Here is a 23,242-nt window from a genome sequence, read left to right on the forward strand (position 1 = left end):
GTTGGGAATATTACTGCAATTGCAATTGCCTAGTGTTGTAAATTATTCAAAACCAAGAAGCAAAACATGAGAGGGAGTAATATTTAGCAGTGAATTATCCACATTCAACTCCACGAACTATCTCTGATCCTGGAGAAATACTAACATGATCAATCAATTTGTACCCATCATGAAAATGGTATTGGAAAACAACCAACATGGTTATCTAAGGAGTAAATCATGTCAAGCCAATTTAATTTATTTCTGCAATAGAGTAATAGGCTATTTAGATAAGCGGCAAACAATAAGTGTAATGCAGGACCTTAACTTTAACAACAGACTTCCCTTTATTCAGAATTGTTAAAGAATAGGATATATATATATATATATATATATATACACACACACATATATATACACACACACACAAATATGCACATATATACATACACACATACATATATACATATATATACATATACAAACATATCTACTGAGATAATAATAGCTGGCATTTGCATAGTGCTTTAAGACTTGCAAAGCACTTTATAAATATTAATTCATTTGATGTTCACAACAATAGGTGCTCTTATTATTCCCATTTGACAAATGAAGAAACAGGCAAACAGAGGTTAAATGACCTGGGGGTCATGAAGGTAGTAATCATCTGAGGATAGATTTGAACTAATATCTTCCTGACTCTGGGTTCAGCATTCTATTCAATTCGTTTTAGGTGTTTATGATTATTATTATTAAAATTATTATTATTATAAAATATATGCTACCTATATATTTATACTATATGAGTTATCCATTTTTAAGACATCAGAATATAGCTAAATATATCGTTCAGTTGTTTTTCAGTCATGTCTGACTCTTCATGACCCCATTTGGGGTTTTCTTGGCAAAGATACTGGAGTGGTTGGCCATTTCTTTCTACGACTCATTTTATAGATAAGGAAATTGAGGCAAACAGGGTTAAGTGACTTGATTAGGGTCACACAGCTAGTAAGTGTCTGAGGCCAAATTTGAACTCAGGACGATGAGTGTTCCTGACCCCAGGCCTGGCACTATGCATTTCACCATCTGGCTGCCCATAATTATGTATGCTTGATATTAATAATTATGCCAATCATATATTAATATTTAAAGATTCATAAGGCACATCGGGCTCTTCTAATGTCTCAGATTCATGCTTTTGAACATCCATTATCATTTGACTGAGTATTTACATATAGAAAATTTAGGAGTTTGAGATGAATTTGTACTAATTCCTTTAGAAAGCTTTGTTTACATGCTGTCTTTCCCTCTAAATTGTGACTTCTTCAAGGATAGGGACTGTCATTTTTTTTTTTGGTTTGTTTTTGTGGGGCAATGAGGGTTAAGTGACTTGCCCAGGGTCACACAACTAGTAAGTGTCAAGTGTCAGAGGCTGAATTTGAACTCAGGTCCTCCTGAATCCAGGGCTGGTGCTTTATCCATTGCATCACCTAGCTGCCCTGGAATTGTCTTTTACTTTTTTTTTTTTTTTGGTATGCCCAGTGATTAACACAGTGCATGGCCCATGGTAGACACTAAATAAATGTTTCTTGACTGATTGGCTAATTCTATGAATTTCCCCCGAGGCTGTTTTGTTTCTCATTTTAAAAATAGACATCAGCTAGTTTACATATGAAGGATATTTTTCATAAAAGTAAAATACAGATTATATAACCTGGTGTCAATCTTCCCATCTCTCTCCAATATATGTATGCACATATACACAAAACACACATGTATACACATTCAAATGTATATATATATACAATGTAGATGTGCATAACATACACAATGCATTAACTTGCATGCATATACATTTAAAATGTATTGTATACATGTATATACACAATGTATGTACACATTTTGCATATATACACAATGTGTACATGCATATATACATATATACGTGCATAGTATATACAGATATCTGTATATACCAACATATAGAATTGTAGTTACAGTTATTTGAACTATCTTGCTTGGACTTTGGATAAACTAGAATTTTTTTTTTCTACTTCTTTTTTTCCAGGTGTGGCCTTCAGGAAATCTGGAACAAGTAAAACCTACAAGCTTGCACAATACAGTTTCCTTATCTCACTCCAAAACATTCTTAGGGCATCTAATGTTTTCATGGAATTTTCCTTATATCCAATATATCTTTTTACCTGTCACGTATATAAGGATATATTAGATTTAATCTATAGAAGGATGTAGAAGATGTAAGATACCTTAACATTGTTAAAACATTCCATCCTTCAGAATTGCTTAGGAAAAGCATTTGCCAAAATGATGAGACGTTTGTAGTAGTGTATGTTGGACCTGAAATTGAGAGACTTGAGTTCCAATACCAGTTTTTCCTTTTTTTGTTTTTGTTTTTGCAGGGCAATGAGGGTTAAGTGACTTGCCCAGGGTCACACAGATAGTTAAGTGTCAAGTATCTGTGGCTGGATTCGAACTCAGGTTCTCCTGAATCCAAGGCCAGTGCTTTATCCACTGTGCCACCTAGCTGCCCCCCAATACCAGTTTTAACACACTTATCAGTGGGACATAATCAATGAGTCATTTCATCTCTCTGTGGCTTGATTTCTCCATCTGCCGAGTTGAGACAATAATAATCATCCTACCCACCTCACAGAGTGCTTGTGGGGAGTTTCAATTCCACAATGATTTCTTTAGTAATAATAAAATGCTGGGAGCTAGCAAAACAAAGAAAAACAATCCCATATACCCAATGAGTTAGAGACCATTTGTATACAGGTAATTCCAAATATATATAAAATCAGCCCAAAGTAATTTCAGTGGGGAGGGATATTGCTAATTGAGGGAATAGGAAGAGACCTTTTGCAGTAGGAGCTGAGCCTTGAAGAGAACCAGAGATCCCAAGAGGCAGACTGGAAAAAAGTGTTCCAGACTTGGAGAGCAGGGAGGAAAGAAAGACAATGTTCTATGTGGGGATCAGTAAGTGGCACACAAGGTATGATTGGAACACAAGACATAGGCTTGAGGGTATGTGGATTTAATTGGGGAAGATAGTTTGGAGATATATTATGGGGGCTTTACACATCAACATTGTATACAATTTTAGAGGCAAGAGATAGCTACTGGGGGTTCTTGAGCAGAGGAGTAATGTAGTCAGATCTGTGCATTAGGAACATCCATTTGGCAGCCATATGGAGGATTAAAGAAGATTGAGGCTTGAGTGGGGACAGCCAATTAGGAAACTATTGAAGTAGTTCAGGTAAGATATGAATTGAGCCCAAACTAGCAGGATGATGGGAAGGGAAAGAAGGGGACAGGTAGATGAAAGAGAAGTTAGAGAAGTAGTAAAAATAATAGCTAATATCTATATAGAACTTACTATGTGTCAGGAACTATACTAAGAGCTTTGCAATTATTGTCTCATTTTATCCTCACAACAACCCTGGGAAGTAGATGTTATTATTATCCCCACTTTATATATGAGGAAAATGCAACAGAGGTTAAATGATTTACCCAGGTTCCCACAGCTAGGAAGTGTCTGAAATTGAATTTGAACTAAGGTCTTCCCAACTCTAGGAAGTATTGATGAGAGTTAGCAACTGATTAGATATAGATGGAGAGAAAAGAATCAAAGATTACTTTGAGATCATGAATATTAGGGACTAGAGGAAAGGTGGTGCTCTTGCAAGAAACAGAAACTTTAGGAAAAAGGGTGGATTTAGGGAAATTGACAGTGAATTATTTTCGTATATATTGAGTTTGAGATGTTTCTGTCTAGGTGGAGATGCCAAACAGATAGTAGTTGATGCCAGATTGGAGCTCAGGAAAATCTCATTAGATAATAAGAGTTGAGGACCAGGGATCTAATGAGGTCACCAATGGAGATAAGAGAGGGATCTCCAGATGTAGCTCTGGTGTCTCTTCACATCTATTAAGTGGGAATTGAATGATGCTCCTGCCTTTACAGGCAGGATCGAGGCGGTGTAGCAGGAAATATACCAAGAGAGAGAATTTTGATCCTGGAGAACAGAAGACTCCAGGCTAGGCATGATAGATGTCTTCAAGTATTTAAGGAGGTATCATGTATAGGAGAGATTATTTCTTCCCCTCTTTGCCCCAGAGGACAGAATCAGGAACTTTGGGCAGAAGATGCAAAGAGAAAAATTTAACTCTGATGTCAGGAAAAACTTCCTAATCATTGGAGCTAGAATAGGTTTCTTCAACAGGTGGAGTGTTCCCCCTTCTTGGATGTCTTCAAATAGTGATTGGATGATCACTTGTCATGAATGTTAAGGTGGGGATTCCTTTCTGGTATCAATTAGGCTAGAAGATTGTTGAGGTCTCTTTCAACTCTCAAATTCTGTGATTCTGTGAAGGTTGTTGAAGCAAACACAGAGTCGGGAGACACATTTTTAAATTAATCTCTCTCAGCAAAGAGCAGAAATTCTCTTTTTCCTTATTGAACTCTTTCCCCTCACATCGCTTTCTTTTTATACAACTTTAGTGAGCCCAGGCATTCTAAGAGCAGAAATCCTGATAGCTTCATAAACTGTATCAAGGTTAGTCTTTTGAGTATTTGGTCAGTCCCAGACCCATACTGGGGTAAGGCAGAAAGGGCTTCTGAAATAAGAGGATCATAGACTTAAAGATGAAAAGAACCATCAAACCCAACTCCTTCATTTTACAGATGAAGAAACGGAGGCTCACAGATATTAAATGACTTGTCCAGGATCACAGAACCAGCAAGTGTTATTAATGATATTTGAAAGTTGATCTTCCTGGCTCTAGGTCCTACATTCTATCCATCCTACTTTGACCTAGAGTTCCAATTTTTAAAGAATGCTAATAGTACTCAGGTTCCGTAAGTGTGTAGAAATAACTGAGATTAGCCCATAGTTAGGAAGAGTAAACAAGTTAAACAAGGAAGCTATCCCGTGGCCAGCTTCTTTCCCCTGAATTCCATATGATAATTGTCTTGTTTCCAAGCCTTCCCCTGCCACGGTCCCTCTCCTGATGATGGTGACCTTTCCATCAAGTCCTCTTCTTTTTTTTTTTGTTTTTTGTTTTTTGTTTTTTTAGTGAGGCAATTGGGGTTAAGTGACTTGCCCAGGGTCACACAGCTAGTAAGTGTTAAGTGTCTGAGGCCAGATTTGAACTCAGGTACTCCTGACTCCAGGGCCGGTGCTCTATCCACTGCACCATCTAGCTGCCCCAAGTCCTCTTCTTTCTCCCTCTTTATCCTTGTTCTGCACCGAGGGCACCATCATCTTGAGGTCAGAGGTTTCTTTTCAAGATCTCTGTCCCTAACACTGATGGCCTTGGATGTATTTGGTGATCTTTGCCTCTGCTGTCAAAATTGGCAGTTGTGTATCACTGCCAGATCTACATTCTAGGAAGATGGGAAGAAATGGGAAATATTTGACATATCAAATATCTTGCCAAGAAGTTTGAATCTTTGAAAGAGGTGACCTGTACAAATTTTAATAAGGGATTTTGATTCTGTCACACATGGCATTGTCATCAATCCGCCAGGAATATAGAGTATTGACTACCTAATACTGCAATTATACAGATGACCAACTAAATGAAGGATCTCCCTCAAGAGATTTTAATAACTAATTCATTGCCAACTTATGAAAAACAGTAATATTCTAAAGGGAAATCCAATATTATTTAAGATATTTGCCAATAACCTCAAGATATTGTATTTCAGTGTTTGAGAAGCAAGAGACTTTTGCCCAAATTTAAGAGGACAGAAAGGAGAAGTGAGATTGAGGCAAAGGCAATCAAAATGAAAATATACTCTTCAATTTTGTATATGACTCCAAACTGAAAGGCATGTTAATATTTAAGAAGATAGAATTAGAATTCTAAGCACCACAAAAACAAACAGAGAAAAGCTCAATGAAAAATGGGATAAAATTCAGTAGAGGTAAGTTCAAGGTACTATATATATATATATATATATATATATATATATATATATATACACACACACATACACACACACATATATATATATATACATGTATGTATGTATACATACATACATACATACACACCACAAAACCAAAGATGAAGTTGATGGGAAAAAACACAAAAGATTAGAAAAAGACCATGTTGCAATAGATCACAAGTTGAAAATGAATAATTAATTGATGGGGTTTTTAAAAAGTTTATATATTATATTGAACTACAGTAGCAAGAGCTCACATACAAGATCTTGGAAGAAATTATGATTTTATTTAACATTGAGTTTTCATTTTGATAATATTGTGCCTGGTTTGGATCTCTTCATTAAAAAAAATAAAGATTAAATGGTAAATAGAGAAGGCTTGGCCAAAAAAAAAGAAAGTGATTACAGATGCAAAATTGATTCTCTAGGGAAAGGTTAAGGAAGTTGAAATTATTTATTGTTTAGCCTGGAGAAAAGATGTCAAGAACAGAGGTCCCTATGGAATTATGAGCCTATAATTTAATTTTTCTTCATCTTAATTTACCTATATGTCAATGAGGATGATTATACTTTTTCCTACCCTAATTCTAAGACTTAATTAGGTTATAAAAATTCAGAAAGCCTATTCTAGCTTCTTAAAGACAATATATATGAATCAAAATATTTTTACTTCTCGGCAGTTTGCATGGAATTTCTCTACTTTGTGAATTCTAAATACATCAGTTATCTTCTCAGTGTCCAAAGAACAGTCTTGCTTACTTCTCATGCGGTGGGATTGTATTAAATGCAATTTAATTTTAATATTTGTCTAAAGAGATATAATTAGAGTGATGAATCTGATACCAAAAAAACAAAAACCCACCATTCCTTCCAAAATCAAATATCCTTAAGTCAGGAAGACTTAAATTCAAATCCAGACTCAGACACTTATTAGTTGTTGGAAGCTAGGCAAGTCAATTAACCTCTGCATACCTCAGTTTCTTCATTTGTTAAATGGGAATGATAATAATAATATCACCTACTTCTCAGGGTGGCTATAAGGACTAGATGAGAAAATACTTGTAAAGTACTTTGTGCACAAAATATCTGCTCACTTCATTATATATCAGTTCATATAAGTCTTTCCAGGCCTTTCTGAAATTGTCCTGTTTGTCATTTCTTAAAGCACAATAGTATTTCACCACAACTGTATACCATGGCTTGTTTGGCCATTACCCAATTGATGGCCATTCCTTTGATTTCCAATTCTTAGCTACCACAAAAAGAGTTGCTATAAATATAAATATTTTAGTTTTAAGAATTATATTTGCTTCATGGTATTTTTGCTACATGTTTTATTATGAAAAGTGAATGTTAGGGGCAGCTAGGGGGCGCAGTGGCTAGAGCACCAGCTCTGGAGTCAGGAGGACCTGAGTTCAAATTCGGCCTCAGACACTTGACACTTACTAGCTGTGTGACCCTGGGCAAGTCACTTAACCCCAAATGCCTTACACACACACAAAAATAGTAAGATGAGGCCATTCACAGAGAACTTACTATTCTCCCCTGTTCCTCATCTCACATCATCCCTGTTTCATATGAAGAAGTGGGTCTTCTCTTTGCCAAGGCTAATGCCTCTCTATGCACAAGTGATCCTATTCCATACCACCTTCCTCAGGAAATTGCCACCCTCTATCAATCCTACTCCATTACTTATCTGCAGTCTTTCCTTGTCTCCCTGTTGCTTCACCTATAATATCCTTTGCTCGGCTTTTAAAGTGCTGCATGGTCTGCTTTTCCAGTCTTTTTAAACCTCACAGATCTTCAAAGATCCTTACCCTGCAAACTAGGGACATTGGTCCTTTAGCTCTTCTTTGCTGAGCTAGCTGGTGGTTCAGTGGATAGCATCCTGGGCTTGAAGTCAGAAAGACCTGAGTCCATTCGAGTCTCAGGCACTTACTATCTGTGTAACCCTGGGCAAGTCATTTAAAATGTTATCTGTCTTAGTTTCCCTATCTTTAAAATGGGGGTAATAACAACACCTACCTCCCAGGGTTTTTATGAGCATTAAATGGGATAATATTTGTAAAAAGCACTTAGCATAGTACCTGGAACAGAGTACTTTATAAATATTCATTTCCTTCCCCCTCTCTTCCTCCTCACCACCATGAATAAATTACATGACCAATAACAATGATTTTGTTTGTTGTTAAGTTTAGGGCTTGAAGCTGAGAAAAGGAGAAATCTTTTGTTAATTTATGGTAGCATTCCCAAACACATATACCAGAATTGTTGCTGGGCCCAGTAAAAAAATATGAGCAAGTAGCAGCCCAAAGGGTTGGTTTTTTGTTTTGTTTTTTTTCTGAGAGCATCTCTAATAGAAATTAGAGTATGAGATCAAGGATGTATCAGAGCCTGTTTGAATAGACTTGTCACATGGCAAAAATATGAATCAGGGCTTGATGTATTGTTTTACTGATAGTTTCACTTGAAGTGATGGAAAAACGTTAATGCAGATTAAACTTAAAAATGTGTCATAAGCACATTGTTCCCCCCAGTGAGCCAGTTATTAAGCATTCATCAGCTCACCAATGGATATGGAAATAAGAGAAGTCAGAGAGGGAAGGAGGGATCACTTTAGGTTACAAGGGAGAACGAGGGAGGAAGACTTCAGACTGGCTTTTTGCTGGTTCTTGAAGGAAAATAAAATTTTGATTGGGCAGTGATATGGAAAAGTTCTCTTCTGGCCCTGGGGAAAAGCTTACCTGAAGGCTCAGATGTTGGGGGAGACAGAAGGAGATTAGGAAATGATGAGTAGTATCATTTGTTTGAAAAACAGACTGTTTGGTTGAGTTGTATACATGCAACTCATGCCCGTGCCGTCCCCCCACGCTATGGCTTCCATATCCCTCCACACTTGTTTTTATCCTAATCGTCCTTCCATACCAACGTCAAGTCCTTTCTTTTCCCCTTACTTCTCCAAACCAAACCACTTTCCCTCTTCTCTAAATTCATATAGCCCTGATTATCTGTGGCATACAAATTAGCACAGACAAGTTCTTTATAGATTTGGTCAGAATTATCTAGTGTTTTGCCTCTCCGACTGGATTGGCAGTTGCTTGAAGCCAAGGACTGTGTCATATCTTTTTTTTCTTTTGTACAATCCCTATCACTGTGATCACCCTACATAGAACAGGCCCTTAATAATTACTCATTGTATTTTAATGTGATCAAGACATTTTAAAAGGCTGATATCTCCTTCAAAGATTATAGGCCACCTTTTCTGGCTTAAAATTTGGCTTTATTTTTCATAGTATAGCTGAACTTCTATGTGCTTTGATAAAATCTTTCCACCTTTCTCTCATAATCATTTCCACTGAGTAATATTTACTGAACACAGTATCAACTCTTTAAATTCTTAGAGTCTTTTGAGTCACAGCATATTTCTCAAAGATATTAATTAATCAATCAACACATATTTATTTAGCACCAACTACATGCCAGGTACTATGCTAGACACGGGGGATATTAAGTACCCCCCACTTCCCCCCACTAAAGAAAAGTAAAAGAAACAATTCCTATCCTCAATGAGTTTACATTCTATTAGGGATAGGGGGAGACTGTAGAATAAATATGTACAGAATAAATGCAAAATAAATCAAAGTTAAAAATAAAGCAGTTGGGGAGAGAGAGTCCTAGTAGTTGGAGAGACCCTAGAAGGAATTTGTGGAGGGCATATTGAGCTGCATATTGAAGTAAAGGAGGGATTTTAATATATATATATATATATATATATATTTAGAATTTTCCCCCAAGCTACATGTAAAAACCAAATTTTTTCATGTAGATTTTTAAAAACTTTGTGTTCCAAATTTTCTTCCTCCATCCTCACCCCATCTTAAGAAATCAAGCAATTCAATATAAGTTATACAAGTGCAGTCATGCAAAACATCAAAGGAGGGATTTTTGAGGCATAGCTGAGGAAAGAGTTCTGGGCTTGGGAGACAGCTATTGTAAAGGCACAGAAATTCAAGATGGAGTGACATGAATGAGGAATAAGGAAAGGGGCAGTATGATTGAATTATAAAGAATGGGAAGGGAGTTTTGCAGAAGATTTTCCATTTGACCTTAGAGGCAATAGGGAGACAAGGAAAATCATGTTAACAATTGTGTGGAAGGTGGATTAGCTTGGGAAGAGACTTGAAGCAGAAATACCAGTTAGGTGATTATACCAATAGTATAGAGAAGAGGGATAAACTAGGGTGTTGGCTATGAAAGTAGTGAGTAGTGGTTTAATGAAAGAGGTATTTGCAGATGTAGAAATGGCAATATATAGCAACAGACTGGATCTCCATTGTAATCCTAAACCTAAATCATTGTACGAGAATGAACTAGGCCTGGTTTAGAATAGGGAAGGGGGAAAGATCCAAATTTTCTTTTAGATATGTTGAGTTTGAAATGTCTCTGAGACAACCAGTTTGAAATGTCCAGAAGGCAGTTGATGACGCAGCACTAAAGTACAAGAGAGAGAGACTGGGGATAAATATATGGTTTGAGGTAATGCTGGCTGTGATCTTCCTCAGAGCAAAAATATTATAAATAATTATTTTATGTCCCTATTGATTATTTTGTATAGCTTGTTATTCATTCATTTTACAGCTCTGCCCTACTCTTTGTGACTTCATTTGAGGTTTTTTTTTGTGGGTTTTTTTTTTTGTTTTGTTTTGTTTGGCAAAGATACTAGAGGGGTTTGCCATTTCTGTTTCTATTCCATTTTTACAGATGGTAAACATGGTTAAGTGACTTGGCCAGGGTCAACTAGCCAGTAAGTATCTGAGGCCAGATTTGAACTCCAGAAGAATCGTCTTCTTCACTCCAGGCTTGATACTTTATTCACTGAGTCATGTAGCTGCCCCAATTCTATTTTTTGGTGTCACTACTAAATTTAATATAGATTTAATTTTAGAAGTTTAGGAGTTTTGATATATAAAAAATGTGAGCAATTGCTTAGAGGAAAGTTTTCTCTAGTTTATTAATAAACCAGCCTGGCTTTTTTTTTCCTCCATCTTGGAGCGTCGGAGGCCTCCTGGAAACAGGACTTCTAGAACAGCAAAATGTCTGGAAGACTGTGGTCCAAGGCCATTTTTGCTGGCTACAAGCGAGGCCTGCGCAACCAGAGGGAACATACAGCTCTTTTGAAAATTGAAGGAGTCTATGCTCGGGATGAAACTGAATTCTATTTGGGCAAGAGATGCGCTTATGTATACAAGGCAAAAAATAACACAGTGACTCCTGGTGGGAAACCCAACAGAACAAGAGTGATCTGGGGGAAAGTTACTCGGGCTCATGGTAATAGTGGAATGGTTCGGGCCAAGTTCAGAAGCAATCTTCCTGCCAAGGCCATTGGACACAGGATCCGAGTGATGCTGTATCCCTCAAGGATCTAGAATATGAAAACTGATTGAATAAAATTACACATTTTTTGCAAATGTATATGTTTTGAATGCCTTTTCCCTATTCAAGATCTATTTGTTGGTGGTTTTTTAAAATAAATTTTACTTCTCTCTTGCTTTTTTTCCCCCCCAAAAAAAAAAAAATAAACCAGCCTGGCGGTTCAGAGATTAATTGATTAACTAATGAGATAGATGTTGCAATTTAGTAATGAGGAAATATCCAAACATACCCTCTGGATTACTCTGGAACTCAGGGGGATATGAATGAATATGATGAGTCAAAGTAGTAGAGGTGTGTCCATCTCATGTAGGCAAAAAGTAAGTGTGGTTAAACTCCTTGAAACCCTTTTACAAGTGTAGGCAGCTTCCCTTCTCTTCCCTTCCCTAATTTTTTCTTTCCCTTTCTTTCTTTGTTTCTTCCTTTTCTCTCTCCTTCCTTCCTTCCTTCCTTCCTTCCTTCCTTCCTTCCTTCCTTCCTTCCTTCCTTCCTTCCTTCCTTCCTTCCTTCCTTCCTTCCCCTTCCCTTCCCTTCCCTTCCCTTCCCTTCCCTTCCCTTCCCTTCCCTTCCCTTCCCTTCCCTTCCCTTCCCTTCCCTTCCCTTCCCTTCCCTTCCCTTCCCTTCCCTTCCCTTCCCTTCCCTTCCCTTCCCTTCCCTTCCCTTCCCTTCCCTTCCCTTCCCTTCCCTTCCCTAATTTTTCTTTCCCTTTGTTTGTTTCTTTTCTCCCTCCCACCCTCCTTCCTTCCTTCCATTTGATTTTGGCTGAGTAAGGGAGGAGAGATATAGGATAGGTATAGGATAATAGCTTGAGGGAATGCAGAATCTAATGATTTTTTTTAAGGAATTGAAGAAACTTGAGAATGCTTGAAGGGAACAGGAAATAAGCCAGGAGAAAACTGAGGATTAATGAGAGGAAGAAATGATTGAAAGGGGTTACTTGCTAGAGAAGAGAGGGAGGGGTGGGATGAAGGCACATGAAGAGGGTTGGTCTGGCAAGAAGGTTCATTTATTGATTTTTTATTGGTGACTAGAGAACAGGAACAGAATGTGGGGGATGATGTTGAAATTTTACAGTGATGGGGGGGCGGGGAAAGGAAGCTCAAAGTGAATAGTCTCAATTTTCTCAGAAAAATTTGAGGTGAAGTCCCCAGTTGAAATGGTGTAAGAAGGAGTAGGATTGGGAGGCTTGAGGATAGAAGATTTAGAATTGCTTTGGGGAGGGGGGGGTGTTAGGAAATCAGGAAGAAATAAAAGTATTGCCTTAGTCGTGAGTGCCTGGTTGAGGTCAGACAACATACATTTGTAATTTCTCCAGTCACCTTGGCTTTGTGACTTCCTCCAGTTCTGTTCAGCATTATAGCAATAGGAACAGAGGGGAGAGATGGTGAGAACAGCTCAGGGTTGGGGTTTATAAAGGGCTATGTTATTATAGGACAGTAGGTGAAAAGATTTGTAGGTAGAGGCCAGTATGGTTTTGAATTAATTATCCTTAGGCTCCAGGATGAAATGGTTTCTTCCAAAGGCAGAGCAGAAATAACAGCTTGAGGAAGCACTGAAGCCTAAAGGGATTAGAGTTTAGACGTGGCAAAGCCTAAGGAGAGATGGAATAATAGGGAGTTATGGTGTGATAGAGAAATGTCAGTGTTCTGATTATCGAAGTAGAACACTTACAGTTAATGGTGAGATTCAATGTGATGCCATCCTCTTTGTGTCTGAGTTGGAAAAAGCAAATTATAGGAACTGGAAAAACTGAAGGACTCAGAATTTCCCAGATCAATAAAATCCCAGAACCAGTCCAAAAAACAAACCCAAAACCTTCCTAATTCCACACATGCCAGAAGAAAGGAACAAGCATTTGTTAAATGCCTACCTACTGTGAGAAATAGTTTACAAATATCATTGGATCCTCACAACAACCCTGGGACATAAAAGCGCTATTATAGTTCCCCCCAATTTACAGTTGAAGAAACTGAGGCAAATAGAAGTTAAGTGACTTGCCAAGGATTCACACAGCTAGTGCATTTCTGAGGCTGGATTTGAACTCAGGTCTTCCTGATTGCAGGCCCAGTGTTTTGTCCACCTTGACATTTAGCTGCCTCTCCACACTTAAATAAAATATTCTTCCTAGCAATTCTCTAGAATTCAAGATTGTTTGTGTTTGAATTGCCAAAAACATCCTGACTCCCCCTCAAAACCTTGGGTACAGAGCAGATTGCTTCTCTAATCAAACTGTTATTAAAACTGGTTGCTTCCCCTGGAGGCACTCAGAAAGTAGCCTCCAGGGCAGAGGTCCAGGTGACATCAGTGTCAATGAAAGTAGACAGGAGATTAATAGTAGGAGTGGAAAAAAAATCAATAAGATATTGTTCTGTGCTGAGCATTAAGGCTACCTGTCTAGAGAGGCAGAGATGCTGGCTCCCTGCCCTTACCTTAGTATCCTTATGTGGACACTAGCATACAGGCTCCTTCACCCAACCCCTGACCCATCTCTAAGGTAGTTAAAGGGAAATGACTATGAGACATTTCCAAGCAATATACAAATGAAGAGGGAAGATGAAAAGGTTCATAGGGCACAATCTGTAATGGCTATTAGAGTGTAGTCCGAATCCTAATTGACTGGCCAGAGCTGCCTTTTAAAACCTTGATATGGCAGTAGGAAGAATAATAACTAGATTATATATTGAGCTTTAAAATTTTCAAAGTCCTTTCCATAAATTAACTCATTTGATCCTCAAAACAACCTTGTGAACTAGAAGCTATTGTTATCATTTTACAGATGAGAAGGAAAGTAAACAAAGAGAGTAAGCCTTTATTAAGTGCCATGTACCACATGCCTTAGAAATGTTATCCTACTTGATCCTCATAACAATTTTTGGAAATAGGCAAAATTATTATCCCCATTGTACAGTTGAGGAAACTGAGGCAGACAGAGATCATGTGTCACATAGCTAGTAAGTGTCTGAGGTTAGATTTGAACTCAGGTCTTCACAAAGCCCAGTACTTTATCCTTTGCATCATCAAGCTCTAGGGACTGGGCATGGACTTCTCTTTTACCGTCTCACCCTCTGGTCACCCACTCTTTGAAATCCCAACACCACAATATTTTTTTCCTTATCTGATCTCAGAATTACCTCCCCATGGGTTCTAGCCTTGTACCAATTTGTATGCTCTGGAGTATCCATTTGTCCATCTCTCTAGTCTTGCCAGTTTTCTGAAATAGATTCTACTAGATGGAAAACCTTCCCCAAGACCCATCTGCTCTCTTGTTATTGGTAGGCTAGCCTTTATGTGCCCATTAAGTATGTCAATAAAATGAAAACTCTGCTAATAACATGGAGATATTAACAAAATGTGCATAGATCTACACTATTATAAATATTTTACCAGCTATATCCTATGTGTTGCACATAAGCCTACAAAAATAATTTAAAGGTCCAAGATCACTTGGACCTTTCACAAATGGGTAGCTATTTGAATATGGAGTATATCATGTGTAAATACTCCTCCAATTCCTGGTGAAGTGGACCCTACAGCTCCTGTTGGTATTCTTTTTTTTTTTTTTGCAGGGAAATGTGGATTAAGTGACTTGCCCAAGTTCACACAGCTAGTAAGTGTCAAGTGTCTGAGGTCAAATTTGAACTAGGGTTCTCCTAAATCTAGAGCTGGTGCTTTATCCACTGTGCCACCTATCTTCCCCTCCTGTTGGTATTCTTACCCTAATCCCAGATCATGGAAAATTTCTTCCCCTGGTTTTATCATCTCACCTTCTAAATTCAGTGCTCTGGTATGGTCAAGAATATTATCCTTAAAGAAATTTCAGCATCTGGACTTTCCAAAGTAATAAGGTTATGAAATACTGAAAGGGTTTTGACAGGGAGAAATAAGAGAAACGAATGATACAATGACCTCAAAATAACAGGGAATGGATAAATGAATGAATAAGACTCCTATTGTGTTCTAGGCTCTTTGCTAAGTTCAGAGGATACAATGAAAAAAAAAATGAAGCAGTCTTTGCCCTCAAGGAGCTTAAATTCTAAAAGACAGACATTCCTATACAACTAGAAGAATGGTGGCCAGGGAAGAGAGCTTCCATCTGTAGTCATCAGTACTATTAGTAGAGCCACAGGGGAATCCATTGTTGGTGCCTTTCTGGTAACAAAAGTAATAAGATAAGAACCCTATCTATGGCAAGGAAGAGAATTCTTAACTACACAAGGGTCATGGGACGTTTTTTAAAAGAAATGAGGGAATTTCAATTATACAAAATTAAAAAGTTTGAATCTTGAAAAAAAAGCTTGAATAAAAGGCCTGAATATAATCACCAAAGATAGAATTAAAAGAGAACTGATATAATGGGAAGATATTTGTTCATCAAATATCACCAAAAAAATCTGAAATCCAAAATATGTAGGGAGTTAACTCATATCATTAATACTAAGAGACATTCTTGACGGGGTTCAGTATGTGATAAAAGAGCAGGAACAAACTATTTTCAAAAGAAGAATGAAGAATAAATAAAAGAATAATAAATGAAAAGAATTCAAAAGAGAAATACAAATTAAAATACTTTTCAGGTTTTACCTTACACCACAAAAGTTGCCAATGACAGAAGATTGGGGAATTGTGGGAAGAGAGGTCTGCTGCTATACAGTTTGTGGAACTGTGAAGGGGTTCAGTCATCCAGGATAATAATTTGTAATTATGTAAGAAAAATGACTCTCCTCTCCAGGGATATCACCCAAGGAAGTTAAAGGCAGAAATAAAAGTCCAGTATGAGTAGAAATAAAGGGTTACCTATTGATTGAGAAATGGCTGTAATGAAATTTTACTGTGCAATAAGATAGATGAATATGAATAATTCAGGGGTATGTGATAAGATTTGGCACAAGAAAAATAATCAGAACCAAGAGGACAGTATACACGACTATAACAATGCAAGTGAAAAGATCACTTAAAGGAAGCTGAGTTCTGAATAAAGACCTCAGAGAACAGTTAATGAAACAAGTCAGGCATGGTTGTATACACCTGTAATCCTTATAGCTGATCTCTTGAACTCTGGCGTTCTAAATGGCAATAGGATGAATATCCACTTTAAGTTCAGCACCAGTATGGTGAGCCCCCATTTATGGAAGGTCATGCTGTAATTCTAGTGTAGGGGAGAGAGAGAGAGAGAGAGAGAGAGAGAGAGAGAGAGAGAGAGAGAGAGAGAGAACGAGAGAGAGAACGAGAGAGAGAACGAGAGAGGCCCAGACAGACAAGAAACAAAACAGACCTCTCCATAAAGCAATAACCTCTCTATAAATTTTAGTTATTATTATTACCTCTACTACAGAATATTGCATACATTGTCAGATGTGGTCATTGTATCTGGTGTGTTTGTTTAATTATTTTTCTTTGTAACTGGAAAGTTTCAGTCTGTAGGATGGGGGCCTTGAAATAACTTATGTGAATATGAAAAACACCGTCTAAATGTGTTTTAAAAAATGAAAAACTGGGGGCAGCTAGGTGGCACAGTGGATAGAGCTCTGGCCCTGGATTCAGGAGGACCTGAGTTCAAATCCAGCCTCAGACACTTGATACTTACTAGCTTTGTGACCTTGGGCAAGTCATTTAGCTCTCTTTGTCCAGCAAAAAAAAGAAAAAAGAAAAAGAAAAAAGTTCAGTGTGGTATATAACATAAGACAGGGCAGCTAAGTGGTGCAGTAGATAAAGCACTGGTCCTGCAATCAGGAGGACCTGAGTTTAAATCTCACCTCAAAGACTACTAGCTATGTGACCCTGGGCAAGTCACTTAATCTCCTTTAAAACATCTGGGACCATCTCCAGTCATCCTGATCTATATCTTGCCACTGGACCCAGATGGCTCTGGAGGAGAGAGTGAGGTTAATCAATTCACTGCAAGTGAATCACTTCCTGATGTCATGGTCCTCTTCAAGAATGAAGGACAAGGGGGCAGCTAGGTGGCACAGTGGACGAAGCACCAGCCCTGGAGTCAGGAGGTCCAGAGTTCAAATCTGGCCTCAGACACTTGACACTTACTAGCTTTGTGACCCTGGACAAGTCACTCAACCCTCATTGCCCCCCAAAAAAACCAAAACCAAAAACAAGAATGCAGGACAAACAACAACAGCAAACATAAGGCAGTATAATTGAGCCTTGTTGAATGTTGTCACAAGCAAAGGTCATGTCTAGGTTCTGTTTCTTTTTTCCATTATGACTTCTCAATAGACCTGCATCTACTCAGTTTTCACTCATTTTTCCTTCTTCCAGGTGTGGACCGTCTCGTCAAGGGACAAAATCCAGGGCATCGTCCATTGTCCTGGATGAGCAGGTGAAGGGCAAATGAGGTAATCCTTCTGGAGACAACTGTTTTGCCAGCTTGTAGGAGGGAAAGATGGAAGAAAGAAGAATAAGAGGAAGAAGAACAAGAGGAGGAAGAAGAAATGGGCCCTGGAACTTCCTGGACAAGCAACTAATAATAGAGAGGATAAATGAGAACTTCCTGATTTCCTGATATGGACCATGTAGTTATGGCTGAGATCCAGAGAACATCTTCAAAGACAGGGACATGAGATGGACTATCCTGACCTTTGAAACTGGAAGGTCCATGTAAGGATGGGTGGGGTGGTGAGGTGGGAGGAACAAAATGCCGTCCATCCATAGAGACAGTGCTGGGAAAAAGAGTGATAGCCTTGAAATCATGAGAGACATAGGTTCAAATTTTGTCTCTGATATAGACTGACTCTGTGACTATGGACAAGTCAGCTAGTCTCTCTGAGCTTAATTTCTTCATGTGTTACGTGGGGATAATAAAACATGTGGTATACCCTTCACAAGGTTATGAGGATCAAATAAGGAAACCTATGCAAGGTTGTTGCAGTTTACTATACTAAGACTTTTGGGACAGCCTGTATTTAAGGTTTGGGAAGTAATTTACATGGATTTCTTTATTTGGCTTTTTTTCTTTTCTTTTTTTTCTTTTTTTACTGAGGCAATGGGGGTTAAATGACTTGCCCAGGGTCACACAGCTAGTAAGTGTGTAAAGTGTCTGAGGCCAGATTTGAACTCAGGTACTCCCGACTCCAGGGCCAGTGCTCTATCCACTGCGCCACCTAGCTGCCCCCTTTATTTGGCTTTTAAAGGAACACCATATAGATGTGCTTATGTATGCATATATATATATATATACATACACACATACACACATATATATATATACACATACATATACATATATATACACACATACATATATTCACACATATGTGTGTATGCTAGCTATTATTATTGAAGATACATACCCCGAATCACATACACAAATAATGCCACACAGAATGTGGGTTCCTTCCTCTTGTTGGCAGCCATCCAACAAGCTCTTAAGAAGCTTAGAGTAGTTTTTCCCATGTAGAACAAACATTTTCCAAGAGCCCTATCTGAAAATATCCAAAGGAAGTAGATACTATGCAATGGACTTGAAGTTCCCTTGGGTGGGTGGGTGGTGCATATCTACAAATAACAGGAAGAAATTAAACGGCGATAACTTCAGGCTGAATGTATAGAAATTTGTGGAACAGTGAGATCATAGAAACAGAGAGGCCTTCACTGATATCTAGTCTATCTTCTTCACTTTACAGATGACAAAACTGAGACCTGAAGTGGTAAAATGAATTCTATGAATACGCCATAGAAGAGACAGCATGGCAGAAGGGGTAGGGAACTGTCTTTGGAACCAGGAAGAAGTGAGTTCATGCCCCACCTCGCACCCATAGTGACTGTGTGACCCTGGGGGAGTCATTCAATCCTCAATGTTCTAGGCAATAATCATCATCATAGCTAACATTTGTATAATGCTTCATGTAATATATGTACACATAACCTACTTTATATGTGTAATAGACTGTATTACATATTATAATACATACAACATATAGTATATAATTTACTATTATATGCAATACATTGTATAATACTTTGTGTAATATAATATAGAATATAAAATATAATTTTATAATATACATATAAATATATGTATTTGTGTATATGAATATATATGTGGATTATATCTATACATATGTGTCTGCATTATGAGTTACTCACACACATATCTTCACAACATTTCTGTGGAGGAAATAACTCAAGTCCCTAAGGCTATAAGAGAGGCAATGCAGTGTCTAGTAAGATGGCATTGAAGTCAGAAAAACCTGCCTCAGACACTTCCTAACTGTGTAACTTTGGGCAAGTTGCTTAACCTCTCTCAGACTCAGAGTTTCCTTACCTGAAAAATGGGTATAATAGCACTAACCTTCCAGAGTTGTTTTAAAGACAAGATAAGGTAATAGGTATGTAAAGTGCTTTGAGAGCCTATATAAATGTTAATTATCATTATTAATATATTAATAATAATTGTTAGTATGAGGCAGAGAGGCTGACAAGATTTGTAGAGAGCGTTTCCTCACTTTGGATTTTTTCCCATACCTATGAAATGATAATTCTAGTTCCTAGTTCTTTATCATAGAAACAGAACTGGCTCTAGGGTCTCTCGCCTCCCAGGCCAAAGCTGTCTCAATATAAGAATAAAATGTCTCAGAGGCAAGATGAAGAAGATCAGTAGTCAAGAATGTGAATCATAGAACTGGAAAGGTCATTTAATCTTGGGAGGTCATTCAATCTAGTTCTCTGAATCTGAAGAAGATTCTAATTGAATTCTGGACTGAATTTGTATTTGTAGCAATATTTATTGAAACGAAGCTTCAGGCAGATAGCCAGTGAAAGGCTCTGGTTGCATATGTCTCCACCATTGAAATTCTGATTTGAAAATTTCCATAAAGAATAACTTGCCAGTTTCTGGGCTCTTATCCCCATCACAGGCGTGGTACTTAGGAAGTCAGAACATCCCGTTTTTCCCCCCTCAATGAGCAAGAGAGGAGCTGTGCTACCAATATTGTTTTTCAATAGGTTATAGCTCCTTCCTCATGGGAAGGTAACTAATTAATGCAGGCAGGCACTACACATTGCCTACCACTTCAACAATAATGTATTATCAGCAAAGAGGGGAAGGACATGCCCAGAAAACTAAAGAAGCAAACCCCCCTGATGTCAGGCAATAGGTTCAGTCAACCTTGACAGCCGACCACTGCCGCCCCTTCCTTATCCTCAAAAAGTGTTCAGGTTCTCACTCACATCCCCACCCACTCCCCGCAGAGCTCTTTAGATGACAATATACAGGACAATACATTAATGTTAGCTCTTAAAATAAGATTATGCTCTAAATATGGGCTAGAATGATCAAAAGAAAAGTCTTTCCTTCATTCATTATTTATCTTTCTTAATTCTTAATTCGGGTGCTTTTCCTCTGTTGGTTATTTCCTATTGATGCTATATCAAGCTTGTTTCCACATAATCATTTGGATGTTGCCTCCCCCATTAGACTGTGAGGACAGATTGTCTTTTTTTTGCAGGTCAATGAGGGTTAAGTGACTTGCCCAGGGTCACACAGCTAGTAAGTGTCAAGTGTCTGAGGCCAGATTTGAACTCAGGTCCTCCTGAATCCAGGGCCAGTGCTTTATCCACTATGCCAACTAGCTGCCCCTGACAGATTTTCTTTGGCCTTTCTTTTGTATCCCCAGTGCTTAGCACAGTCCCTGTCACAGAAGAGGTGTTTAATAAATTAATGTATATCAACTGACTAACTGCACTCTTCAGTCAGAAGACCTGGGTTTGGTTCCTGCATCTGATGTTTATTATTACAGAGACCTTGGGCAATTGCCTTAGCCTCCCCAGTCTGTTTTCTCATCTGTAAAATGAGAGATTTAGAATGACTGGCTTCTGAAATCCTTTCAATCCACGAGTCTGTGATCTATGATTAATGGGAGTAGGACGTTCCTGAATGGAGACAAATCAGAAGGAAGGGTGAAAAATGAAAAATGACGAATTTCTCACTGATGGATCTAATTTAATTATTCAAACACTACTCTAATGATTACATTTAATTCATCTCTGAATTATTAATTATGCTACGGAAGGCAATTCTAGGTTAGTGGGTACTCTCCAAATTAGATATCCTGAGAGAGGAAGTTTGAAGGAAGACTTTTAAGTTACTGAAGAAAAGCATGCATGGATTTGTCCATCTGCCTTAGCCCATAGGCTCTCTGCAAAGAGAGCCTGTTTGCCTGCTCATTTGCGCTAATAGCCAGAAACCTTAGGTTTTCCCTCAATAATCTGCATGGACCCTCTGCCCTTTTTTTTTTTTTTTTTTTAGTGAGGCAATTGGGGTTAAGTGACTTGCCCAGGGTCACACAGCTAGTAAGTGTTAAGTGTCTGACTCTGGATTTGAACTCAGGTCCTCCTGACTCTAGGGCCGGTGCTCTATCCACTGTGCCACCTAGCTGCCCTGACCTTTTTACTCTATACTTTCTTACTTGGTAATCTCATCAGGTTCCATGGGTTCAAACAGGTTTGTCGAAACCATCTTATAAAGGCTCTTGAGAGCCAAATGTCAACTATTGAGTGGGAGCTAACCTGTCAAATGCTAAGAATCAAGGAATTCATTGTTTTGTTGATTTCTAGACTTAAGAAAGTGATGGAGAAATGCTATTAATGAAAATTAAGCTTAAAGGATGTCTTGTACAGTGCCTCCCCTTTGCCAGATAGCAGGTTGTTAAACAACTATGAGTTCAAATATCTCTATGCAGATGATTCCCAAATCTATATGTTTAGCCCTTGTCTAACTCAAGCTATAGTCACACAAAATAAGGCTTTAGTTGGATTTTCTGGAAACTCAACATGTCCCAAATATAACTCATCTTTGTTTTGTTTTGTTTTGATTTGCAGGGCGATGAGGGTTAAATGACTTGCTTAGGGTCACATAGCTAGTAAGTTTCAAGTGTCTGAGGCTGGGTTTGGACATTTTTTTGGGAGTCAACTGGGGTTAAGCGACTTGTCCAGGGTCATACAACAAGTATCTGAGGCTGGATTTGAACTCAGGTCATCCTTATTTCAGGGCTAGTGCTCTATCTACTGAGCTACCTGGCTGCCTCCATATAGGACTTTCTTTTTTATAGTTCCTTTCAAACACTTCCACACTGTACTGATTGTCTCCCATATCTAGAATGTTCTCCCTTCTTACCTTTGCCTCTTAGAATCCCCATTTTTTCTTAAGATGCAGCCTAAGACTTAAAGGCTTCTATATAAGATCTTCCTGGTACCCACTGATGCTAGTGTATTACATTTTAAAAAATTATTTTTTTTTGCAGGGCAATGAAGGTTAAGTGACTTGCCCAGGGTCACACAGCTAGTAAGTGTCATGTGTTTGAGGTTAGATTTGAACTCAGGTCCTCCTGAATCCAGGACTGGTTCTCTATCCACTGTGCCACCTAGCTGCCCCAGTGTATTACATTTTAAGATTACCTAGTATCTGTTTTATATGTGGTTTTTATATATCACTATGTGTTGTTTATCCAAACATGTGTGAATCTATCATCTGTCATCTATGTCTGTCTCTCTGTCTATGTATATCATGTATCTATCCATCTATGATCCATTTTCTATTAATTCATAATTTATCTTTTCCATTTATCTATTTAGTCATTCATTCATCTATTTATCTATTTATTTGTTGACTTATCAATTGATTGGCTCCAGAAATCCATGAAGATCATTGTCACTAAGGCGCAGAGCTGTTTTTTACCTTTGTCAGTGGAGAAACCATGAACCCTGATGAAATCATAGATCTCTGAAGTGTTGGAGCAAATGAAGAATTGAGCATCTATTGCCAAATTAGCAAATTAGTATGACCCTTGCTGTGGCCTGTAAGCATTGCTGAAAGGAGTCTGTTTCTATGTTATTCAAACATTTATGGGC

General features: G+C 38.1%; 2 protein-coding genes across 3 annotated transcripts in view; one reads left to right on the top strand and one right to left on the bottom strand.

Annotated features, from left to right (window-relative positions):
• Positions 1-23,242, bottom strand: part of EMCN (endomucin) — a 173,281-nt gene that overhangs the window by 142,944 nt on the left and 7,095 nt on the right. The gene's annotated exons all lie outside the window — the stretch shown is intronic.
• LOC122732779 (60S ribosomal protein L35a) lies at positions 10,989-11,425 on the top strand. The gene has a single exon (XM_043973156.1). The coding sequence runs from the start codon at positions 11,047-11,049 to the stop codon at positions 11,377-11,379; it is 333 nt and encodes a 110-aa protein (XP_043829091.1). The 5' UTR covers positions 10,989-11,046; the 3' UTR covers positions 11,380-11,425.

This window comes from Dromiciops gliroides, chromosome 6, assembly GCF_019393635.1.
Source record: "Dromiciops gliroides isolate mDroGli1 chromosome 6, mDroGli1.pri, whole genome shotgun sequence".
NCBI lineage: Eukaryota > Metazoa > Chordata > Mammalia > Microbiotheria > Microbiotheriidae > Dromiciops > Dromiciops gliroides.